General features: G+C 44.5%; 1 protein-coding gene across 3 annotated transcripts in view; it reads left to right on the forward strand.

Moving 5' to 3' along the window:
* Positions 1-21,082, forward strand: part of ddx3xa (DEAD-box helicase 3 X-linked a) — a 40,297-nt gene extending 19,215 nt beyond the window's left edge. For 2 of the 3 annotated variants that reach the window (XM_084310765.1, XM_084310763.1), the window contains 10 exons: positions 660-758; positions 7,436-7,596; positions 8,172-8,316; positions 8,406-8,550; positions 9,010-9,060; positions 16,254-16,435; positions 16,535-16,652; positions 16,805-16,958; positions 17,060-17,226; positions 17,643-21,082. In XM_084310765.1, coding sequence (XP_084166891.1) covers positions 660-758; positions 7,436-7,596; positions 8,172-8,316; positions 8,406-8,550; positions 9,010-9,060; positions 16,254-16,435; positions 16,535-16,652; positions 16,805-16,958; positions 17,060-17,226; positions 17,643-17,734 — 1,314 coding nt within the window. In that variant the 3' untranslated portion in view covers positions 17,735-21,082. The remainder of the gene's footprint in view (positions 1-659; positions 759-7,435; positions 7,597-8,171; positions 8,317-8,405; positions 8,551-9,009; positions 9,061-16,253; positions 16,436-16,534; positions 16,653-16,804; positions 16,959-17,059; positions 17,227-17,642) is intronic. The other variant, XM_084310764.1, reaches the window with a different exon arrangement.
* The last annotated feature ends 100 nt before the right edge of the window (positions 21,083-21,182 follow it).

Below are 21,182 nucleotides of genomic sequence, written 5' to 3' on the forward strand. Positions count from 1 at the left end.
TAATGCCAGTGTCTCCTTTTTGTTCAATGTCACTGGCTTTTTTATTAGGCCTAGTTGTTGGCTACAACTTTGCCACAGTAGGCGTTAATCACTTAATAGTTCAAATGTCTGTGTCCCATTCCTGTTTGCACATGCAGATACACACACACACAGTGGGCCAGTGACTTTGGTGGTATGTGCTATTGCACAGATGTGTCCCGTTCCCGTTTGCACATGCACGCACAGTACAAATATACATTTATATAAAAATAAAAAAATCTGTTACTTGAAATATTTTCACTGTGCTCCTAAATATTTTTGTGTGCTCCTAAATTTCTTGGTGCTCCTAAATATTTTCATTTAGGAGCACATGTGCTCCTTGGTGAAAAGGTTAGCGTAGAGCCCTGCTATGTTCCCACATTTCCTTTTTTCATGAATTGCATCTGATTTTACCCCCTTTCTCTTAATTTGGTAGCCAATTACACCCAACCTATTATCCAATTGTCCTCTGGTAGTAGAGGGTTTATCTGGGAACATAGGGCTGTGGGAACATGAGGCCTAATTTTGAGAGATCTTAGAAATGTGGGAACATAGGGCTAGATGTAGACTTCCTCCACAAATTGTTCCTACACTCCTTCTGCTCACGTTATGTTGACATGTTTTCCTCGTCCTCTCCACAGGAGAACGGCAAGTACGGACGCCGTAAGCAGTACCCCATCTCTCTGGTGCTGGCTCCCACTAGAGAGCTGGCCCTGCAGATCTACGACGAGGCTAGGAAGGTAAGGCCACCGCACATGTCGCACGAAGACCAGCGAGGAGCTGAAAGCTTGCTTTTGATTCTCTTTCCTCGCTCGGACGGGACGCTTAATCGAGGTCCTGACTAGGCATGTGCCGGTATGACATTTTGATGGTATGATAACCTTGGGCAAAAATACCACGTTTGACGTAGGGCTGGGCGATATGACCAAAAACGTTATCCTGATAAAATTATAAAATTATTTTCATATAATTCGATATCGATAATTATCGTCGATATAATGTCTGTCAAATTTTATTAACTTCTTATGCTGCTGCGAATGTCTCAAGTCGAGTTGATGTCGTCATCAGTCCGCGCACGTTAGCAGTGGCCGACAAGCGGAGTATCTCATGACAATAAATATGACACTAAAACTCTCTTCCGCCACAATATATTGAAACAACGTCCACTGTATACCCCACACTACTTAGGTCGCTTTCACACAGGGGCTGTTTGGTCCGGACTTTCGGACCAGAATTCGATAGTCCGGTTTTTCGGGTCTGTGTGAATGCGCGTCGAAATGTCCGCGGACCAAGCAGGCGAACTCTAGTCCGCCTGAAAACGTAGGTCTCGGTTCGGCTTCAGCGGACCAAATATAGGAAGTGATTATTATTACCACTGCTTGCAGCACTCACTGCAAAACAAGCACACTGCATCTAATCTATCTATCTATCTATATATCTAACTGTGCATCTTGGGAAGAAGGAAGAAAAACGCGGCTTATTATTATTACCGAGGCGCACGGCATTAATAATGGATCAATGCCACGTCAATACTATTATTATATTATTATTATTGGTCTACAAGTTGTTTAGCGAGAGGATGGTGGTAATGTGCTTCAATAGAACAATGGATCAGTCAAAACTCGCTCCGCTGATCTTGAGAGCTCGCAGACAGTCCACACACACGCGCGCGCGCACACACGGCTTGCAGCCACACACATTTCCACTGTCCAATAGACAAGCGCCCTTTTCGACCGCGTGACATTGTTCAGAAGGTCTCGGTGCGCTGACAGATTTCTCTATGTGAACGCAGGCGAACCAAATGAAGAAAGCAACAATGTTGCAACTTCACCACCAGAACCGCACCGAGTCCACCAAAACTATATGTGAAAGCGACCTTAAACGTGGCCTCAGAATTCAAAACACACACATACTCTGCACGTAAATATATAAAACAGTTATCCTAGCCAGCCTGTTGTTTATAAGCGGTGTATTCCATGACAATGTGCTAAATATGACACTAAAATACTCTCTTCCGCCACAATATATTGAAACGACGTCCACTGTATACCCCACACTACTTAAACGTGGCCTCAGAATTCAAAACACGCACACACTCGGCACGTAAATATATAAAACAACGCCGTGCAAGCTAATTAGCCTAGCAAGCCTTGTTGTTGAGTGAGTCCTAGTACCTCTGGGTCTCCTTCCGGATCTCGTTCGCTCTCGGCCATCTCCTTCACTGATTGGTTGTTAGCTGTTGTGCGTATGCACGTCATCACGCAACGTTGGTTGTTGTTAGTGAGTGTGCTGAGCCGAGGCTGAACGGAGCCAAGCTTGGAAATCGATATATCGAAACTTTGCGACCATGTTTCATGTTTATTTCGAGGAAATAATTTATCGCCATAGTTATCGTTATCGTTTTATCGCCCAGCCCTAGTTTGACGGTATGTCACGGTATTCGGTAAAAAAAAACATTGAAACCATTGAACAAAACTTATTTTTATTACAGAGTGCTTGTGATCAGCTTTTCTGTGTTATTTATGAATGTGTGAAGACTGTCTGTATTACACACAGCGGGAACTATTCTTACTGGATTAACCTCTTAAAGCCCAACCTCTAGGTTAAACCCTACTGATCAATTATGGGTAGTTTACATCATTGGTATATAATTTCATTCTTTATTTTTTTCCATTTGACACCGGAAATGCCACTCTGAAAGAGTTAAAAAGGTCCATGCACGAATAACATGCACACGCGAATCAAAAAAGCTTATCAAACGCCGACGTCACTACAGGTGCATATTAATGAGCCGAATCTAAAAGCTTATCAGACGCTAGCACCTAGCACGGCCGTGACGTCACTTCAGGAAACGTATGCCTTATGTCCATCCGGGTCATAGTACTAGATCAATGGTGGCTCACTCGGTGCATCACAGTTGGCCTATATCTCCGCCGTCCCTGCTACACGCAGTCGGGACCACTACACTCACTGACGTTAGCCTATAGCCCGCCGTCCCTGCGGGTGGCTCTCTCCTTGTGTGCCCCCGTCCCCGCGGAGGAGCTTGTGGACTCGATGGCGGCCGCGGGGCGCCGGAGCCCGCAGCGCTAGTTAGCTCATAGCTATCGTGTAACACTAGCCTTGGCGGGCTCGGGCGCCCTGCGGCTGCCGCCGCCCTCGCGTCCATGGGCCCCCCGGCAGGGCACCCGTGGGGACGGGGTGTACAGAGGAGAGAACCATTTTGGGTCGGCCGTTCATGCCGGCCAGCGAGCCGGATGTCGTGATATGTTGTTAGCACAATAGCTACCAAGCTAAGCTATGTTATCTACTAACGTTATAAACACAATGTGTACAACGACACAATGATTTACATTATTACAAATATGGTAACGTGGTTGTGGCTTTTACAAATAGTGGTTAGCTTTAGAGATGGATGGATGGCTATAATCACGGAGCAATAGTGAGGTGAAACGGATACATTTTCATTCGGCTAGTAGTAGCAAGCATATATCTATGGTAGCAAGGCTCTCTGCCTGCCACTAGCTGTGTGAATCTCAGCGCCCCCTGGTGAGCCCCCTGGTGACCAACACCTGTTGTGACGACATTACACGCGCACGTTATGAACCATTGATTAAAATATGCACGTGCGTGGTGATTGTGTTGGGCAGACAAAATGTTTTGATAAAAACGCTAAAACTGGGTCAATTTCAATACTTTTTTTTCCCCTTCATGAAAGCCACTGTTGGCCTAGTCCACATTGTTTATTGAACAAAAATACAACGTGGAGGTTGACCTTTAAGCCCGAGCCCTATTTTCTGAAAATCCGCCTAAAAATACATAAGTAAATGGAAGATTGCTCCACTTTCCCAAAAAGTTGGCGTGTTCCTTTTGAATCGTTTCTTTTTTAATAGCTTGCTAGCGTATACCATCGGCGCCTACCGTCTGAACATAATATTAGTGGTTTTGACACTGCAATGTTTTCAAACCGCGTCAAACCGGTAACCGGCCCATGCCTAATCCTGACTGAATCTCGGTCGTTAAAGAACCCAGGACGCCTATCGCAAAGAGAAGGAGGTTCCCATGACGTTCCTGGCCAAATTCCCAATCAGGTCTCTGACATCAAGGCCACCTAATCATCCCTTTCCCTTAATTGGCTGACGTCAATCCCTGTCTCCTGAGCCGTTCAGCCATTGTGTAGTGTGATGTGTGCCTGGTGCCAGTTAGGGCTGGGCGATATATCGAGTATACTCGATGTATCGCGGCTTGTTCTACGTGAGATGTAGTAAATTACTATATCGTGAACATCGAGTATATGTTGTCGCGGCTGATATGAGACTTGCTTTAGTGCAGAGCGTTCCTCTCATTTCATTATAAACAGACCAGCGCGGACCTTAAATGACATGCAATTGTAATTTCATTACACAGACCAGCGCGGACCTTCAATGACATGCAATATAATTGATGCGAGCAATGGGCTAACGTTAGCTGCTAAGTTAAACCATAAATAGGCTAAGCTAACTAGCGTTAGCTCTTAGCTGCTAACCCTGGAAGCGCTCAAAGCGGACTCCACGACGCGTCTCTACATTTCGTAGCTCCAGTTCTGCAGACCCCTCTCTGATTGGTTGAACTCCATTTCTGCAGACCCCTCTCTGATTGGTTGAGCGAAGCCCCTCTGATTGGTTTAGCTCGTCACCTGGTAAAAGGCAAAAGAAATGTACGACCAGATTCGCGTATAACGTTATTTCGCGTGACTCCGCGGTTTATTCATAACATTATGCACATTTCACAACACAGCCAGCTGTCAGAAACTGTACATTGTAACGTTATAGGTTTATTCACATAACGTTATTCACAACACAGCCAGCTGTACTGTACATTGTAACGTTATAGGTTTATTCACATAACGTTATTTCACGTGACGTGTTTACACTCCCCACTTACTGTAACTGTACCATGACGCACTCCCAACTTAACCCAGTTAATGCCTTAACTAGACAGTTACAATGTAACATTTAGATTAACCCAGTTAATGCTTTAGACGGTTACAATGTAACATTTAGATTAACACAGTTTGTACTGTATCTGTATGTCATATATGTTACGATGAATTGAAAATGGGGGACCCTGATGTAATATATGTTACGATGAATTGAAAATGGGGGACCCTGATGTAAACAAGATGAAAGTCTTTCTCTGGGGTCTGCATCCCCTTAACAATTGTATGTATTGAGCTGTACTGTACTGTACCCATTCTGCAATCTGTTAATAAAGTTTTCAATCAATCAATCAATAACTAGACAGTTACAATATAACATTTAGATTAACACAGTTAATGCCTAACTAGACAGTTACAATATAACATTTAGATTAATTAACCCAGTTAATGCCTTAAGAAAGAGAGGCTGGTGGTCAAGTCAAGAGTTTTATTTGTCACAAGTTGTTTATTTGCATACATGTTTACAATGAAATGCGGGTAGTCTTGCCCGCAACAATGTGCATAATACAATAGTAATAACCTATAATAGAATCCAATAGAACGACATTGTGCAATAAAACAAGTAAACAGAGTAGGGCATATCGGTATATGTACATAAGTTATTTAGGTCCTGTCAATAGAACGACATTGTGCAATAAAACAAGTAAACAGAGTAGGGCATATCGGTATATGTACATAAGTTATTTAGGTCCTGTCAATAGTATTTTAATGATTTGTTATGGCGTAATCAATACTTCCATGCGTATAAATTGCGTTCGCGACCTCCATGTTTTGGGGGTAGTCATCAGAAACCTCGGATCCGGGATTCGGTTCCCATCCGTTGGGCAAGAACTGGGTTTTCAGCCTCTCTCTGGAGCTTAACAGAGTTTCGATTCCTGGAGGAGCTTGTCGCGGCTCATGCGCATGCGCGCGCTCAACCAATCAGAGAGGGGTCTGCAGAAATGGAGCTCAACCAATCGGAGAGGGGTCTGCAGAAATGGAGCTACGAAATGTAGAGACGCCTCCACGACACTAGTTCCATTCGTGAGAAAAGGGGGTGGGTTATATTGACGACGCTTAACAACAGCGGTTTAAAGATAACTTCATATTTATTGGTTATTCGTTTCTTGCATCCAGTTTCAATCTCCCGTGTGTTCAACTTCCTGTGTTTACATTCAAGTCAAGAGTTTTATTTGTCACGGCATACAAGTATACAATGAAATGCGGGTGGTCTTGCCCGTAACGATGTGCAATACAGTAGTACAACATATAATAGAATCCAATAAAACAACATTGTGCAATAAACGGGTAACATAGTGGGACATCTCGGTATTTGTGACATCATCGCCTACGGCAGCTTATACGCTCAAAACGCAAACGCGTTCTCTCTCGCTCTCTCTCTACATTCAATGATTTAAAGTAGCCAAACGTTACAGTATAAATACTAACTGGATAGTTGATTATATAAACATTTCATTATCTGAAATATTCTAAAATCATTAAGTCTGCTATAAGCCATTATCCCTTTGTGTGTTATTATTTTCTCACAGTAGTGTGTAATTTTCGCACTATAAGCCGCACCGGAATATAAGCCGCAGCAGCTAAATTGAATGATGTGTACATATATAAGCCGCACTGGACTATAAGCCGCAGGTGTTTTAATGTTTAATTACCATATATAATTAGCATTGGGACACAATACTGTCGGACAAATAACAAGAATTAACTCATTTACAAGTTGTATTAAGTTTAGCAAATAAGGGAACAGATAAATAACATTTCAATGCAGTCAAAAAAGCAATATTTGCTTGGGTTTGGTCACGTCGAGTCACATATAAGCCGCAGGGTCGAAAAATGGGGGGAAAAGGCGCGGCTTATAGTCCGAAAAAAAAAAAAATATATATATATATATATAATATGTGTGTGGTTTGGCTAAAGTGGATAGAAAACACAGTACTGTGCAAAAGTCTTAGGCACCCAATAGTTTTTATATAAATTGTCTTGGATGTAATTTTTTTTTATTAGTCTGTCAGTAGACTACTCTTAGTACATTTTCATTTAATAATTTTTTAAAGGATCTTCATGGTTTAATAATGCAAACATATTTTACAGGGACTTATTATAATCATCATATTGGCGTTATTGTATGCATCAAAGGGTTAAATCAAGCATTTTTAAGTGCTTTAGAGGAAATGTCAAAATATTGCGATATATATCGTGTATCGTGATATGGCCAAAAAATATCGCGATATCATTTAGAGGCCATATCGCCCAGCCCTAGTGCCAGTGTATGGCAGGCATTGAGCCTGCGTAGCCCAAGGTTGGGTGCTACCAGTGAAGGAGGACATTTCCGCCCTACATTGTGGGGAGCACTCTGTCTAGAAAAGCGCTATATAAATGTAATGAATTATTATCGAGTGGGTAGCTTAAATCTCTCTTGAATCCCCTCTTCTCCCGCTCTAGGTGGCCTACCGCTCCAAGGTGCGTCCCTGCGTGGTGTACGGAGGAGCAGACATCGGCCAGCAGATAAGAGAACTGGAGAGAGGCTGCCACCTGCTGGTGGCCACGCCCGGGCGCCTCGTCGACATGATGGAGAGGGGCAAGATTGGACTCGACTACTGCAAGTCAGTACCGGGGAGAGGTGTATTTTTACATGCCGGGCTTTTGAATAGTAGAATGTTTATTTAAATTTGTTTAGGTATTTTTTCTGTATTTCACCCATCCCAATTTAGTCATGCCAATTCCCTTCCTGGTCGTTGCGTGCATTGCCCCACTGTTGGCCTGGGGAGGGTCTAGAACCACCACATGCGTCCTCCGATACATGTGGAGTCGCCAGCCGCTTCTTTTCACCTGACAGCGAGGAGTTTCACTGGGGGAATGTAACGTGTGCGGAGGTTCACGCAATTTACCCCAGATCCCCTCCCTGCTGAACAGGCGCCCCGACCGACCAGTGGGAGTCGCAGTTTACAACGACCAGGACACATACCACACCGGCTTCCCACCTGCTAACTGCCAATTGTGTTGGTAGGGACGACTGACCAAGCCGGAGGTACCGCTGACTGCTGGATTCGATCCCAGAGTCTCTGCGGTGGTAGGCGAGTGTTTAGTCCACTGCGCTACCCAGCTGCCCGCAGAAGAATGTGTTTTTGACACGGCAGACGGTGTCATGGTCTAAGTGTCTGTGCCGTGTCCTCTCTAGCTACCTGATCCTGGACGAGGCTGACCGTATGTTGGACATGGGCTTTGAGCCCCAGATCAGGCGCATTGTGGAACAGGACACCATGCCACCCAAAGGCATTCGCCAGACCATGATGTTTAGTGCCACCTTCCCCAAGGAGATCCAGGTAGATATGGCTAGCCAATCAGTGCACAGATCTGCACATCTCAGTCTTGGTATATTATGGCCAATTTATCGATTTTAATTCCATTTCAGATCCTGGCCCGTGATTTCCTTGAGGACTACATTTTCTTGGCTGTGGGCCGTGTGGGCTCCACCTCAGAAAACATCACCCAGAAGGTGGTCTGGGTGGAGGAGAACGACAAGAGGTCTTTCCTTCTTGACCTGCTCAACGCTACAGGTGAGAAACGCACGCACAAATATTATGCTGTGTTTATATTTTTTTTATGATAAATGCATTGAGTTGTAAAAGATTTCATATTTCTCCTTGTGCCCCCATCCTCCTGTGTTTGTCCGTCTGACTCATGCTAAGCTAATATTGACTTAGCCACATCCCTGTAAGCTAAAATGTGTTAAGTCTCCCTAAAGACCGTTTGGAGCAATTGGGTTATGCTTATTTAGGGGTAAGCACAGGCGCGTAGTCACACGGCGGCCATTTTCCGCTTATGTCACTCGGTTGGGTTCCTTCCCACCCCCCGATTCCCACACGAAGTAAGAGCAAAATGGCCGCCGCGTAACTACAGTCAACACACCAAGAATGTATTTGAGGAGCTTCCTTCTCGTTTAACTCTTTAATAAAAGCTGTGAAAGTAACGATGAGCAGCTTTGCGTTAACTGGGCGGTCTCATTTTTATCTCAGTCATTCCCCCTGATGTTCCGGAAAGTATTCCCGACGTACCAGATAAACCCGGTAAGTAAAGACTCAACCACACTGTCTTTGGCTCTGGCTTGACCCACAAGCCAGAGACATCTCGCACCTCACCCCCTCCTTCCCCAGCTCACACATCCTGTCTTTTTTTCACCCTTTTTTCTTCTATTTTCTTTTCCTTCTCCTGTCCGATTATGAACTTCTAGGCGCAGCGAGTAACACTTGCCATGCACCAAGGGAAGACTGCTTTTAGTGGAGCAGCAGATCTTGTATTGCATCTCGATAAATGTTCTCTTCTCTCCACCTCAACCCCCAAGCTCCGCCCCCCCCCTCCCAAACTCCCTGTGGCCAAAGGAGACCTTTTTGGCTCTGCGTTGCTGCCTGGGAACATTTTCAACAGTGGCGTTTGCCAGCTCAATATGGACTAATTGGTGGGTTCCCCGTAGAAACGGAGCCCCCCAGTCTTCCATGAGTCCGACGGCCGTGACATAGATCTGATATTGGCACAGACCTGTTGGTTCACAGCAAGTTGAATGCACAACAGACCAACTGTGTTGGATAACTTGATATTGCTCCTAGGAATAGGGAGTAGGCGGTGGAACACGCTAAACTACATATTTCACTGTAATAACATAATAAATCGCAATGTCATGGCCTAAGTATTACCGTACTTTTCGCACTATAAGCCGCACCTGACTATAAGCCGCAGCAGCTAAATTGAATGATGTGTACATATATAAGCCGCACTGGACTATAAGCCGCAGGTGTTTTAATGTTTAATTACCATATGTAATTAGCATTGGGACACAATACTGTCGGACAAATAACAATAATTAACTCATTTACAAGTTGTATTAAGTTTAGCAAATAAGGGAACATATAAATAACATTTCAATGCAGTCAAAAAAGCAATATTTAGATTTTAACATTTTCGGGTTTGGTCACGTCGAGTCACATATAAGCCGCACCGTTATATAAGCCGCAGGGTCAAAAAATGGGGGAAAAAGCCGCGGCTTATAGTCTGAAAAGTACGGTATATCGGTGTCTGGATCAACCCCCACCCCTTATTGGTGTCACCCAGAAGTCCTCTTTGATCTCGCCTAAACGTAAAGTACCTTTTGTACTGTTCCCATGGTTACTTGTGCACCCAGCTACTGTTGAAAGTGAAGAGATGCATTATGGATGTCATGGGCAGCCTTGCTAAAGCACACTAGTCTGTTATCACCATAGTAACTAGGCTTGACGAGGGCAACTGCATGAAGATAGCTTAGGGTGCTTTCTCACTCACTCATTCGGGTCCGTTCCGGTCCGTACCGTCCTCATTCCGGGTCGGGTGCGAACTTCCCCCCTCCCTCTCCCCCCTCTAGTTTGTGTACACACTTCAGTCTTGTTTCGCTCCGAGTTCTGTTTACGGTTTGCGTTTTGAGCATGTACGCTTGCCGTAGGCAATGATGTCACGCTCGAAAATGTAAACAGGAAGAGTGTTAAAACGGCGGCGGAGACTGGATGCTGATATAAAATAAACAAATAACCAATAAATATGAAGTTATATTTGAACCTCTGTTGTCAAGCCTTGTCAATATAACCCACCCCCTTTTCTCACGAATGGATGGTGTTGTAGAGTCCGCTTTTGAGCATGTCCCAGGGCTAACGGCTAACACTAGTTAGCTTAGCCTATTACTAGTCTAGTATAGCCACTGTAGCACTTATTTTTCAGCAAAGAACGTGCAATAAACAAAACGGATACATTCACTGTGTTCTGCCTCTCATTTGTTGATTAAACAAAACTAACAACACAATTGAACACCAAAAGCGGAGTTTAGTCTCATCGGTGCCGATTGTTAGCTTACATGCTAACGTGAATGGAATATGCCAGTATAACAGTATAGCATTGTGGCTAGCAGCTAACGTTAGCAGCTAACGCCAGCCAGCACCAAACTGATTATCGGGAGCTATCAGTAGCTAGATAACATTAGAGACACCACTGGTCTAATAGAAATAAATGCATTCGAACAAGAAACCAATGTATAGACATAGCAATGGCAAACAAAATTGCCAGGCTTAATGCGAGCCAGGGAAGTGCTGTGCGTTGTAACGTGGCTTCATGTTTTCATCCACTGAGCTGTGAGGCTCCACATGCTTGTTTTTGGTTGAGGTCTGAACTTTCGAATTGCCCATAAATATCGTTTTTGTGGGTGGGCGGCTAGGTGGTGTAGTGGGCAAGGCACTCGCCACCAATGTGGAGACGCTGGGTTCGCGTGTTCGAATCCAGCTCTCCACATTGTTTTCAGTTTGGCTGGTTGTCCGTACTAATACAATTGGCAGTATTAGAGGGTGGGAAACTGATGGGTGGGGATCGGGCGTTGTGGACAGCGACTCCTACAGGTCGGTTGGTGCGCCTGCGCAGTAGAATCAGGAAGTGTTGGGGGCAGCGTGAGCCTCCCACGCGTTACTCCTCGCCACAGAGATCGAGCTGCGCAGGTGAAAAGATGTGACTGCTGTTACCTTGTACCGGAGGGGACTTGTGCTATGTATGACTTAGTCCACATTGCAGCCGGCTTGTGGGAGGCAAGAAACAGCGTTCGTGACAGGGGAGGGTTGAATTGGATGATACGAAAATTGGGATGGGAGAAAAAATATAGAAAAATGGGAGAAAGTGGATAAAAAAAAAATCTTTTTGTGGGTATTGTCCAGTAGGGATGGGTACCGAATTCGGTACTTTTGAGGTACCGAACCGAAACACGTCGGTACTACCGAGTATCTAATCAAGTGAGATACCGAAAAGAAAAAGAAAAACGTTTACTTTTTTCTTTTCATGTCAACGTTCACACGCACAATATATGCTTACCTAGGATTTGACTTGATTCAACAACAAAGCAGTCAAAGCAATGGCAAGCCGAAAACTGTCGAAATTAGTTATTTGAAGTTTGTATTTTTTTTCACGACTGAGGTAGGTAAATAAAATTTCTTGAGACTAAAGTACCGAAAAAAGGTACCGTTGGTTACCGGTATCGATTCACAGGTACCGGTATCGGTTCAAATGTGAAAGGTACCCATCCCTATTGTCCAGTTGTTGCTGTGTGGAAAGCATTACAGTAACGACGTTGTGTGCGTCATGTCCCCCGCTCCCACCGGCCCGCACCCGAGACCACCTATTTCATCGGTCCAGGTTCAGCGCCCCCGGGGACGAATCAGCGGGCGGCGGGACGGGGGGGGGGAGCGTTCTCACTCAGACAGACGCACCCTTTTCTGGTTCGACCCGCCGCTGATTCGACCCCGAATGGTGAGTCAGTGTTGCCATGCCTACCTTTCTCTCCAAAAACCAAAACACACTGACAATTTGACCAATTAAGTTAAAAGTCTCCTATTTTGCTATTCCTTTCACTATTTGGGCAATTTTACACAATTCCTGAGAGTATGGAACACATCTGTAAGGTTTAAAAGAAATTATAAAAAATTTATAAATAAAATTCATTGTTTTGTATTTCTAATCAAGTACTTTCGATTCCAAGCTGTTTTTGCGCTAGCAATGCGCTTTGAGTGACAGTCACCCACACAGCGTGATACATATGAGAGAGAGAGAGAGAGAGGGCAGAGATCGCTCCGTGAGCGCGTGTGTGAGCGGCTCGACTCGTGCTTGTGTGTAAATGCAGGTGGAGAGATAGAGACAGAGGGAGAGATCGCTCCATGAGCGTGCGTGTGTGTGAGTGGCTCGACTCGCGATTGTGTGTAAATGCAGGGGTATGAGTCTCGCTCGGAAGTGACAGGGAAACTATTTCCACATTGTTCCCACTGCTCCATTGTTGAGAGAATTGTGGGCGGTGGCTTCAACCACAGAGCGCGCTTAGATATGCAGATCAGCTCCTTGCTACGTAGGATAGCGAGTCAACTCTGCCAACATTGTTGATACAACCCCACATTGCTAGAAAACAATGCTAAACACTGGGAAAAGCGATTTATAAGATGATTCCCCTTTAACAATATACTTTGTTGTCACCATACATGAAGATTTTCCCGGAGTAAATACTTGATATCTTAATCATACCCATAGTTGCAAGACGTTATAATGAAAAGGTCTCGTCTTATGCATTGTTTTTACATAAGCAAATGTTAATTTACATCCACAACATAACTGTGGTATCTTAAGAATGCTTATATTGAAACGCCATTCTTTCAACCTAAATGTGCACTTTCTTCAACCTCGAACCTAAATTCCTTAGCGACCCGTGTTACCAACGTAAACAAACTGCACAGCACGCACATACGAGACACACGGATATGAAACGACATACGGAACAAATAACGGAGGCTGAAATGAGACCAACGTGACTCACAAACTCACGACGGTACACATACAGACGCACAACATTTTATCTGTATTAACACATTCAGGGCCATTGGGATTAGACGGGGCCCACTCTATACGGCCAGCATATCATAACAAGATTTCATTGTGCATGAGGCTGTTTGTAGAGCTAAATCTGTCCGTTCCCATTGTCAATTGACACTAGGGGTGGACGGTATAAACGGTATTAATTTGCTCTACGGTATGGATTTTTACTATACCGTGTAACCGGTAGAGTAGCTCTAAAATAGCAATGACGTCATGTAACCACAGCGCAACTATTTCAATCGCATTTGCCCCTAAAAATAGATAGAATTAGTCATAGATAATAGATATGTGCAAACTGGAAAAAGTTATTTAGGAGGCTTCGCGCAGTGGGCGTGTCAACACGCAATTGTCATTTCATAATAAACGCATATCACCACGGCACAGCAAGTTTCAATTTCAGTTCCTGGCATTTTTAACCAGTGGAGAAAGGTAAGAGATGTCCCTATCGTTTTTCTTATATGAATTATTCTACGTTAATAAAACATACCTGGTGATCAACTACAGTTTGCTGTAAACATTATGATATGCGTGTAGTGTTATGATGACGACGGCTACAGCGGGAGCCGGGAGGACGGCGGCAGCAGTGGATTTGCGAATAGCATGCAGCTGCAGAGCCGCAGAGCCAGCGGCGCTTTCAGGTCAGGTCCGCTCAACAGCGCCCCCCCACCCAACGGCTGAAAGCTGTGACCAGGCCTGAAAGCGCCGCTGGCTCTGCGGCTCTGCAGCAACATATGCTTCTAGCAAAATCCAGCATCCAGCCCGGCTGTTTGCAATGGGAGCAGCACGGACTCGGGATTTATTTTATTTGGAATATAATGACTTACGCAAAAGTAGCCTAGTTTTAAGTTAAAATATTATAAATCTACATGCCTTGAGGATGTCATTCTTTATATAGCCTGCCTATCAGGCAAAAAAAATTATTCTAACGGAAACACTGATACCGTGATATATACCGTTACCGTCTATGCTTCAAATTATACCGTGATATACATTTTAGACCATACCGTCCACCCCTAATTGACTATAAACCGTCTCTTCAATATGAATTGTTTCATCAATACGTTCCCATTTTATAGCGTCTTGAATAAGAACGTTATAGCAGAATGTTCTGGGGTATTTCCTGGAACGCGAGTTACAAGGCGCTAAGCTAATAATGTTAAATCGAATGGTGTTTCGGCCATAGACAAGCTAGAGATAAAACTCAAAATGCATATTGTCTGTATCATGGTCCACCATGAATGCATGAAAGGGGGGCGGGGGGACGTCATTTCTGATTATTTATTACCAATACCGGCAGTAGCCTAATTCGCTGACTGGGTGGATGGCTATGAGAGCAACGCCCGATCGGGCTGTAATTGACGTCAAATCGCTCCTACCTGTGGCCGGTTGGACTGCAAAAAGGATTTCCCAGTTATCGATTGCCATCTGGTCCATATGTCCATTGGCTGATGCTATAATCCTTTACTGCATACTGATTTAAGCATCCCAAAAACTATTTCAGGCGATCAGCTACACAGAAAAATCCATTCATAATAAAAAATTAACACCGGTCTGTAATGGGGAACACTGCATTATCGAGACAGCACCCCTATGAGGATCTGGCCGGTAATGCACTTCCGAATTCCAAGAGTAGGGTAAATCTGCAGTGCCGCTCAGTGACATTGAGTAGGATATTACAATGGAATAAAACGGATATGATCTCCCCGGAACCTCCTTTTTCTTTTATTTACAAATAAGAGCAGCTCATGGCGTGGCAAAGTTGAGGGAACGCATATAAATTTGGAAACGTTTGTTTTGATTCTTGTTTTTTGCTGAGTGATGTATTGAGTGTGACTCATGTTGAGGTCCTGGGGTGAGCGGGGGGAGGGGGGGGGGAGAGAACGAGCGAGTGTCCATGTTAGGATGATCACTGTACAGTTGTATCAGTTGTCTTGTCATGTGGTGTTGAGTTACTGTCTTGGGAAGTCTTTTTATGTATTGTTGTTGTTGTATTGTGATATGTTTTGTTTAATGTTGGAAAAAAGAAAAGAAAAAGAAAAATATTTGATAAAAAAAAATGGAATAAAAGCCAAAACAACCTAGCCACGTATATATACGTGGTTGGCCCTTTAAGCATGGCGCTGAAACCCATATATATACGTGGTTGGTCACGAATGTGTTAATAAACTGATAATCAAAACCCAGCTGAAGCCGGTAAACCCCTGTAGAAAAAATATCCGGACCCTCATACATTCATCTTCCATATACGCTTAACCATAACATAACTTACTTACCCAAACAACGTGTTCCCGAATCCGTACTCTCAAACCGTTAGAAAAACGCTCCGATACCTGAATCCACAATCGTCCGATGTATGGAAGTGGACCCATGGTCCATTCGACCTTAATAAACGGACGGCCATCGGTCCATAACCTCATTCTATAGATTCAAGTCTTTATTTGTCATGCAGATTAACACGCATGCGAGATGGGCGACCCACAGGAAGTCAGGAACACACTATAACGTTGCGTGGCGCACAGTCTGTGACGTCACGCTCGCTGCGACGATCCCATCTAGAAAGAAACGTATGTATACCGCCCAAGCCTAGTTGTCAGTGAATGCAAAGCTTCTATGCACCCTGTCTCTATTTTCAGTTGCCATTTTGGTTCTCTTCTCATGGTCTCGCAGCGCCTGGCCTTGTTGTATGATAAGTTTTAAGTTCCTGCTCCCATCTCTCTTCTCAATCTGGACATTCACTGTTTTTTTAATTCACTTGTACAGCCCGCAGACACTGTTCTCAATGTGTTTTGTATTTGTTTCTCTTCTCGTGCTCCTCCTTCTCCTCCACTTCCTGTCTGCACAGTCAAGGAGTCCTTGACTCTGGTGTTTGTGGAGACCAAGAAGGGAGCGGACTCCCTGGAGGACTTCCTGTACCGCGAGGGCTACGCCTGCACCAGTATCCACGGAGACCGTTCCCAGAGGGACCGAGAGGAGGCGCTGAATCAGTTCCGCTCCGGACGCTGCCCCATCCTGGTGGCCACAGCTGTACGTAGTCACTCACTCACACGGCAGCGGTGTCTCTACACCTCTTGTGATTCACCTTGATTATTAAGCACCATCTTTCTCCCCCCTGTGCTCCTGCAGGTCGCTGCCAGAGGTCTGGACATCTCCAACGTGAAGCACGTGATTAACTTCGACCTGCCCAGTGACATCGAGGAGTATGTCCACCGTATCGGCCGTACGGGACGTGTGGGCAACCTAGGTCAGAACCACGCCTCGTTTTCACCCCATGTGCCCATTTTCTTTTATTTAGCCGTTGATGATATTGGACATGGAAGCTTTGTGGGCAGCTGTTTGTTATAATATTTTAAGTTACCGCCTTTATTAAAACGGGTTCCCTGTGTTTGTGTGCAGGTCTGGCCACGTCGTTCTTTAACGACAAAAACAGCAACATAACCAAAGACTTGCTGGATATCCTGGTAGAGGCCAAGCAGGAGGTACCCTCCTGGCTGGAGAGCCTGGCCTACGAGCACCAGCACAAGGGCCCTACACGGGGACGGTCCAAGGGGTGAGAGGACACTTCTGTTCAAACTACTGGTCATCCTCTAGTGGTCGGGTGTTGAGTTGGGGGAAAAGCCTTTACCGTATGTTATAACTTCCTTATCGCAGTAGATTCGGTGGTGGTTTCGGAGCCAGAGATTACCGCCAGACGTCTGGTGGATCCAGCAGCTTCGGCGGTGGCGGTGGTGGCGGTGGCGGACGCGGTGGACCGCGCGGCGGCAGTCACGGAGGAGGAGGAGGAGGAGGAGGAATCGGCGGACGTGGTGGTGGTGGAGGTAAGTTATCAGTCCTCTGAACTGACATTAACCCTTTCATTACCACACTACAAATGGTTAACCATCTGTAGTGAAGGGTTAACCTTCTGTAGTGTGGTAGTGAAGGGTTAACCTTCTGTAGTGAGGGTTAACCTTCTGTAGTGGTAGTGAAGGGTTAACATTCTGTAGTGGAAGTGAAAGGGTTAACCTACTGTAGTGAAAGAGTTAACCTTCTGTAGTGAAACGGTAAGCTTCTGTAGTGTGGTAGTGAAAGGGTTACCCTGTAGTGTGTTAGTGAAAGGGTTAACCTTCTGTAGTGTGGTAGTGAAAGGGTTAACCTTCTGTAGTGTGGTAGTGAAAGGTTAACCTTCTGTAGCGTTAAAGGTGTTTTCACCTGGAACCCGTCTTGACTGTCCTCTTTACTCTCTCCCTTCCAGGTGGATTTGGCAACAACTTCTACAACAACGACGGCTACGGGGGAAACTACAGCCACTCCGGCAGCGGCGGGCAGGACTGGTGGGGCAACTAGTCGCCCATAGGAACAGGTTGCCATGTCAACCCGACCCCACGGAAACCACATGTTAACTTTAGCCAGACCATAACAATCCCCCCTCCCTGTGTAGCTTCACTGACACACAGTACATTACCAACCCTGATTCTCTGCCCTTCGCTTCTCACAAAACTGAAGTGCAAGCGCGACGCAACGGGGAAAGACACCGGCGCCGCGCACTCCACCGGAGACCGCAGAGATTCACCTCGTAGATAAGAGAGTGAGCATGGACGCTGACATGCATTGTCCGACAGCAACCTCGGACTTTCATTGTTAAAAGTACTTCTTTGTGGGGGAAAAAAAGAAAACCGCTAACTAATTGAAATAACCTGAGGATCATTTGTATGTTAATGTACTGTGCCTTTTGAATTTAAACAGGAAAAATCAATGTTGTCATTTCACCAAATGAACTTGGCCAAGAGCTCTAAATTTGTTATTACTGTTATTTTGTTATTTGGTGAAAAGCGTTAGAAAAGTAAACTTAAGCTTGGACTTAATCAAACCTTGGCAAATACTGGGGTGTTGTGGCTCGCTCGAGTCATGATTCCATTTGAACTTCAAAATTTCTTGCAGGAGACGACATGTCTCCGTTTCTACAGTAAAACAGCTAACCGGAGCCAACACTCTCGCATCCGATCACCGCCGGGCGGCCCCGGTGAGGCAACTGTATTCTAATCTTAAGGGACAAAGAGTTTGATTACTTTTTTTCTGTTTCGCTCACTCTATCCTGGACAGGCTCCTTTTTAATGGATATGGTAGTCTTTAAAAGAAGAAGAAGAAGAAAAAATATATATAGCCATTCCAATTGTGATCTTAATTAACACAAAGTCATTAAGCTCAGTGCCAACACTCACTGAGATGTAAAACAAGGACACTCGATGCTGGAACGTGTTCCTCCACATTTCTCAATTGACTTGACAGTGTTACGGCAGCTAGTATGTTACCAAGTGCTAGCTACATTTAAGTGGGCGGTGTTTTTTGTTTTCTTTTTACTTGAGACATATTTAGTGCAGCCGCGTGCACGGTTGAAAAACTGAGTTCAGTTTTTTGATTTTTCAGATGTTTCTTTTACAAAATATGTATCAAAACAAAAAATGCCTGCCATGTTGAAAGTGAAGTTCAAAATGGCTGCATAAGGACCATAGCATCGGGGGGGGGCATAGCGTGTCGTGGCGTCGGCGTTCCTAACCGATCTCACCGTTTAACCACAAGGCCTGAGACGGTGTTCTACGCATGCTAGTGTTTTGTTTTTTGGTCAAGGAGAAAAGACATATGAACTGAGTCGCAGGCTTAAGTTAATTACAGACGTTTTCTCTTTTCAAGCTGCGTTGGGAGGCACAGTTCATCTTGACGAGACAGGCATTAGAATGATCACTGAGGTTTACCAGTTACAAAGCAAACGGGGCAGAGCAGCACTCCGACCGCTGGGGGGTTTAGGGGTGGGGGGGGGTTAGGAGTTGGGGTGCAGTTTTCTGTGCACCACCATTGTGTCAGTGGCTTTGGTTTCCATTGCTGCGAAATCTTACTGTGGAGGTGGCCAAAGATGGAGGGAGTGTCCACTTCCTTATAGGACATAAGTACTGTCAACTCCTCCGGGAGTTCATCTGCTCAGACATGTATAAAAAGCTCTGGCTCTACTAAGCCAGACCAGGCTTTTCCTCTTAAAGAGGACCAGCCAATGAAAGGAGGAGAAATGGGGCATTTAACCTTTAGTGCTCTTGTGTTTCTCTTCGGGTGTGTTGTGCCTTGAAAACTTTTTTAGTAATTGAACTAAAAGCGGATGCACTGACAGTGTTTAGAACTTGAGACTGAATGGTGCTACTTGATTTAGGTGTATAGGCCCTTGTACGTCGTGCCCATCGAGTTTTACAAAAGTTCTTTTATTGCACATCTAGAGTTTTATATAGATGTCTTGGATATGTGACCTTAAGCTTCCAAATATTGTGTGTGAGGAGATTGTGAGAGAAAAAAGAAGAAGAAAAAAGACAAAAAAAAACGCAGCTTGTTTACAAACGGGAAGGGTTCTCAACGTTTAACCAGGATTTATTTGGGACCAGGGGATTTAGCAGTTGGGGGAATTTAGCCATTTGCACACAGATTTCTAGATTCTACTTTTGCTGCTAGTTTTGTGTAATTTATTAAGCATTTTTGACAAATATTTATTTTTGTAAGCCTCAAAGTGATTCTTTGAAAGTTTCAGAAACTTGACCAAAAGACAGTACAAAAACACTGGCACTTGAATGTTGAATGTCACCTGTATGCGTGAAATTTATATATTTCGGGGTAGTGTGAGCTTTTTAATGTTGAAGACGCATTGGACTCAGTAAATAATATCCACAGCTGTTTCAAGGCCTAATCAGGCTCAATCATCTATTAAGATTCCCAATTGACCATCAAAATTAAAAAAAAAAGAAAAAAAAAAGATTAGAAAAACATGCCAAGGTTTGGAATATAGTTGTCAAAAGAGCAAATCAATTTCCTAAGCGTATCAGTGCAGAAGTGTTCGGATTCTCCAATTGTGTGCATTGTGTTTATGATTCTTTACTCTAATTTGACCTGATAATTATTTTTCTCCAGTGAATGTCTGGCACATGGCAATCTTCAAAGAAACAAACATGTGGTTTATTCTCTATTGTTGCATTTGCATATATGGCACCTCTCGATTTCTCCCCATGTATGGAGCAACGCCTCTGCTGCAACAGTGACGTCCATGTTGGCTCTCGTTGCTGCAACAGTGACGTCCATAGCGGCTCTCGCTGCTGCAACAGTGACGTCCATGTTGGCTCTTGCTGCTGCAACAGTGACGTCTATAGCGGCTCACGCTGCTGCAACAGTGACGTCCATGGCGGCTCACGCTGCTGCAACAGTGACGTCCATGGCGGCTCTTGCTGCTGCAACAGTGGCGTCCATGGCGGCTCTCGCTGCTGTTTTGGAATGACCTGGGGGTCCAGCACACGCACTGTGCAGTCTGAGCCCTGTCCAAGACTTGCTCCATGCCCCAGGGAGAACCCCAGAGCTCTTTAGATGTAGACTTTGCTTTCTGTACTAGCTTAGAAGCTAATGCACTGCATGGGAAATACTCAGCTGTGCGATTTATTGTATGATTTTACCAAAATAAAAGGTTTGAATGCAAAAGTATCTGAAAAATCAAGCATGTTTCCTAAAGACTTGTTTACTGTAGTTGTGCTGAGGAAACTATTGTAGCAGGCGGGCTTGTTGCCTTGTGGCTGCAGGGTGGAGAGGCAGTGAAAATATTGAAGTTGGCTTAGATTGGATAGGCTTCAATTCTTTTGAAAAAATATATAAAGATTTCATTTGTAAACCTAACCGCGTCAATTTTCTTTTTGCGAATGTGTCTTTAAATGGTATACGAGACTCATTTTAATTCAATCTTTCACAACATGTTATGAAAACGAGTTGACTGATC

This window comes from Notolepis coatsorum (genome assembly GCF_963971535.1).
Source record: "Notolepis coatsorum genome assembly, chromosome: 3".
NCBI lineage: Eukaryota > Metazoa > Chordata > Actinopteri > Aulopiformes > Paralepididae > Notolepis > Notolepis coatsorum.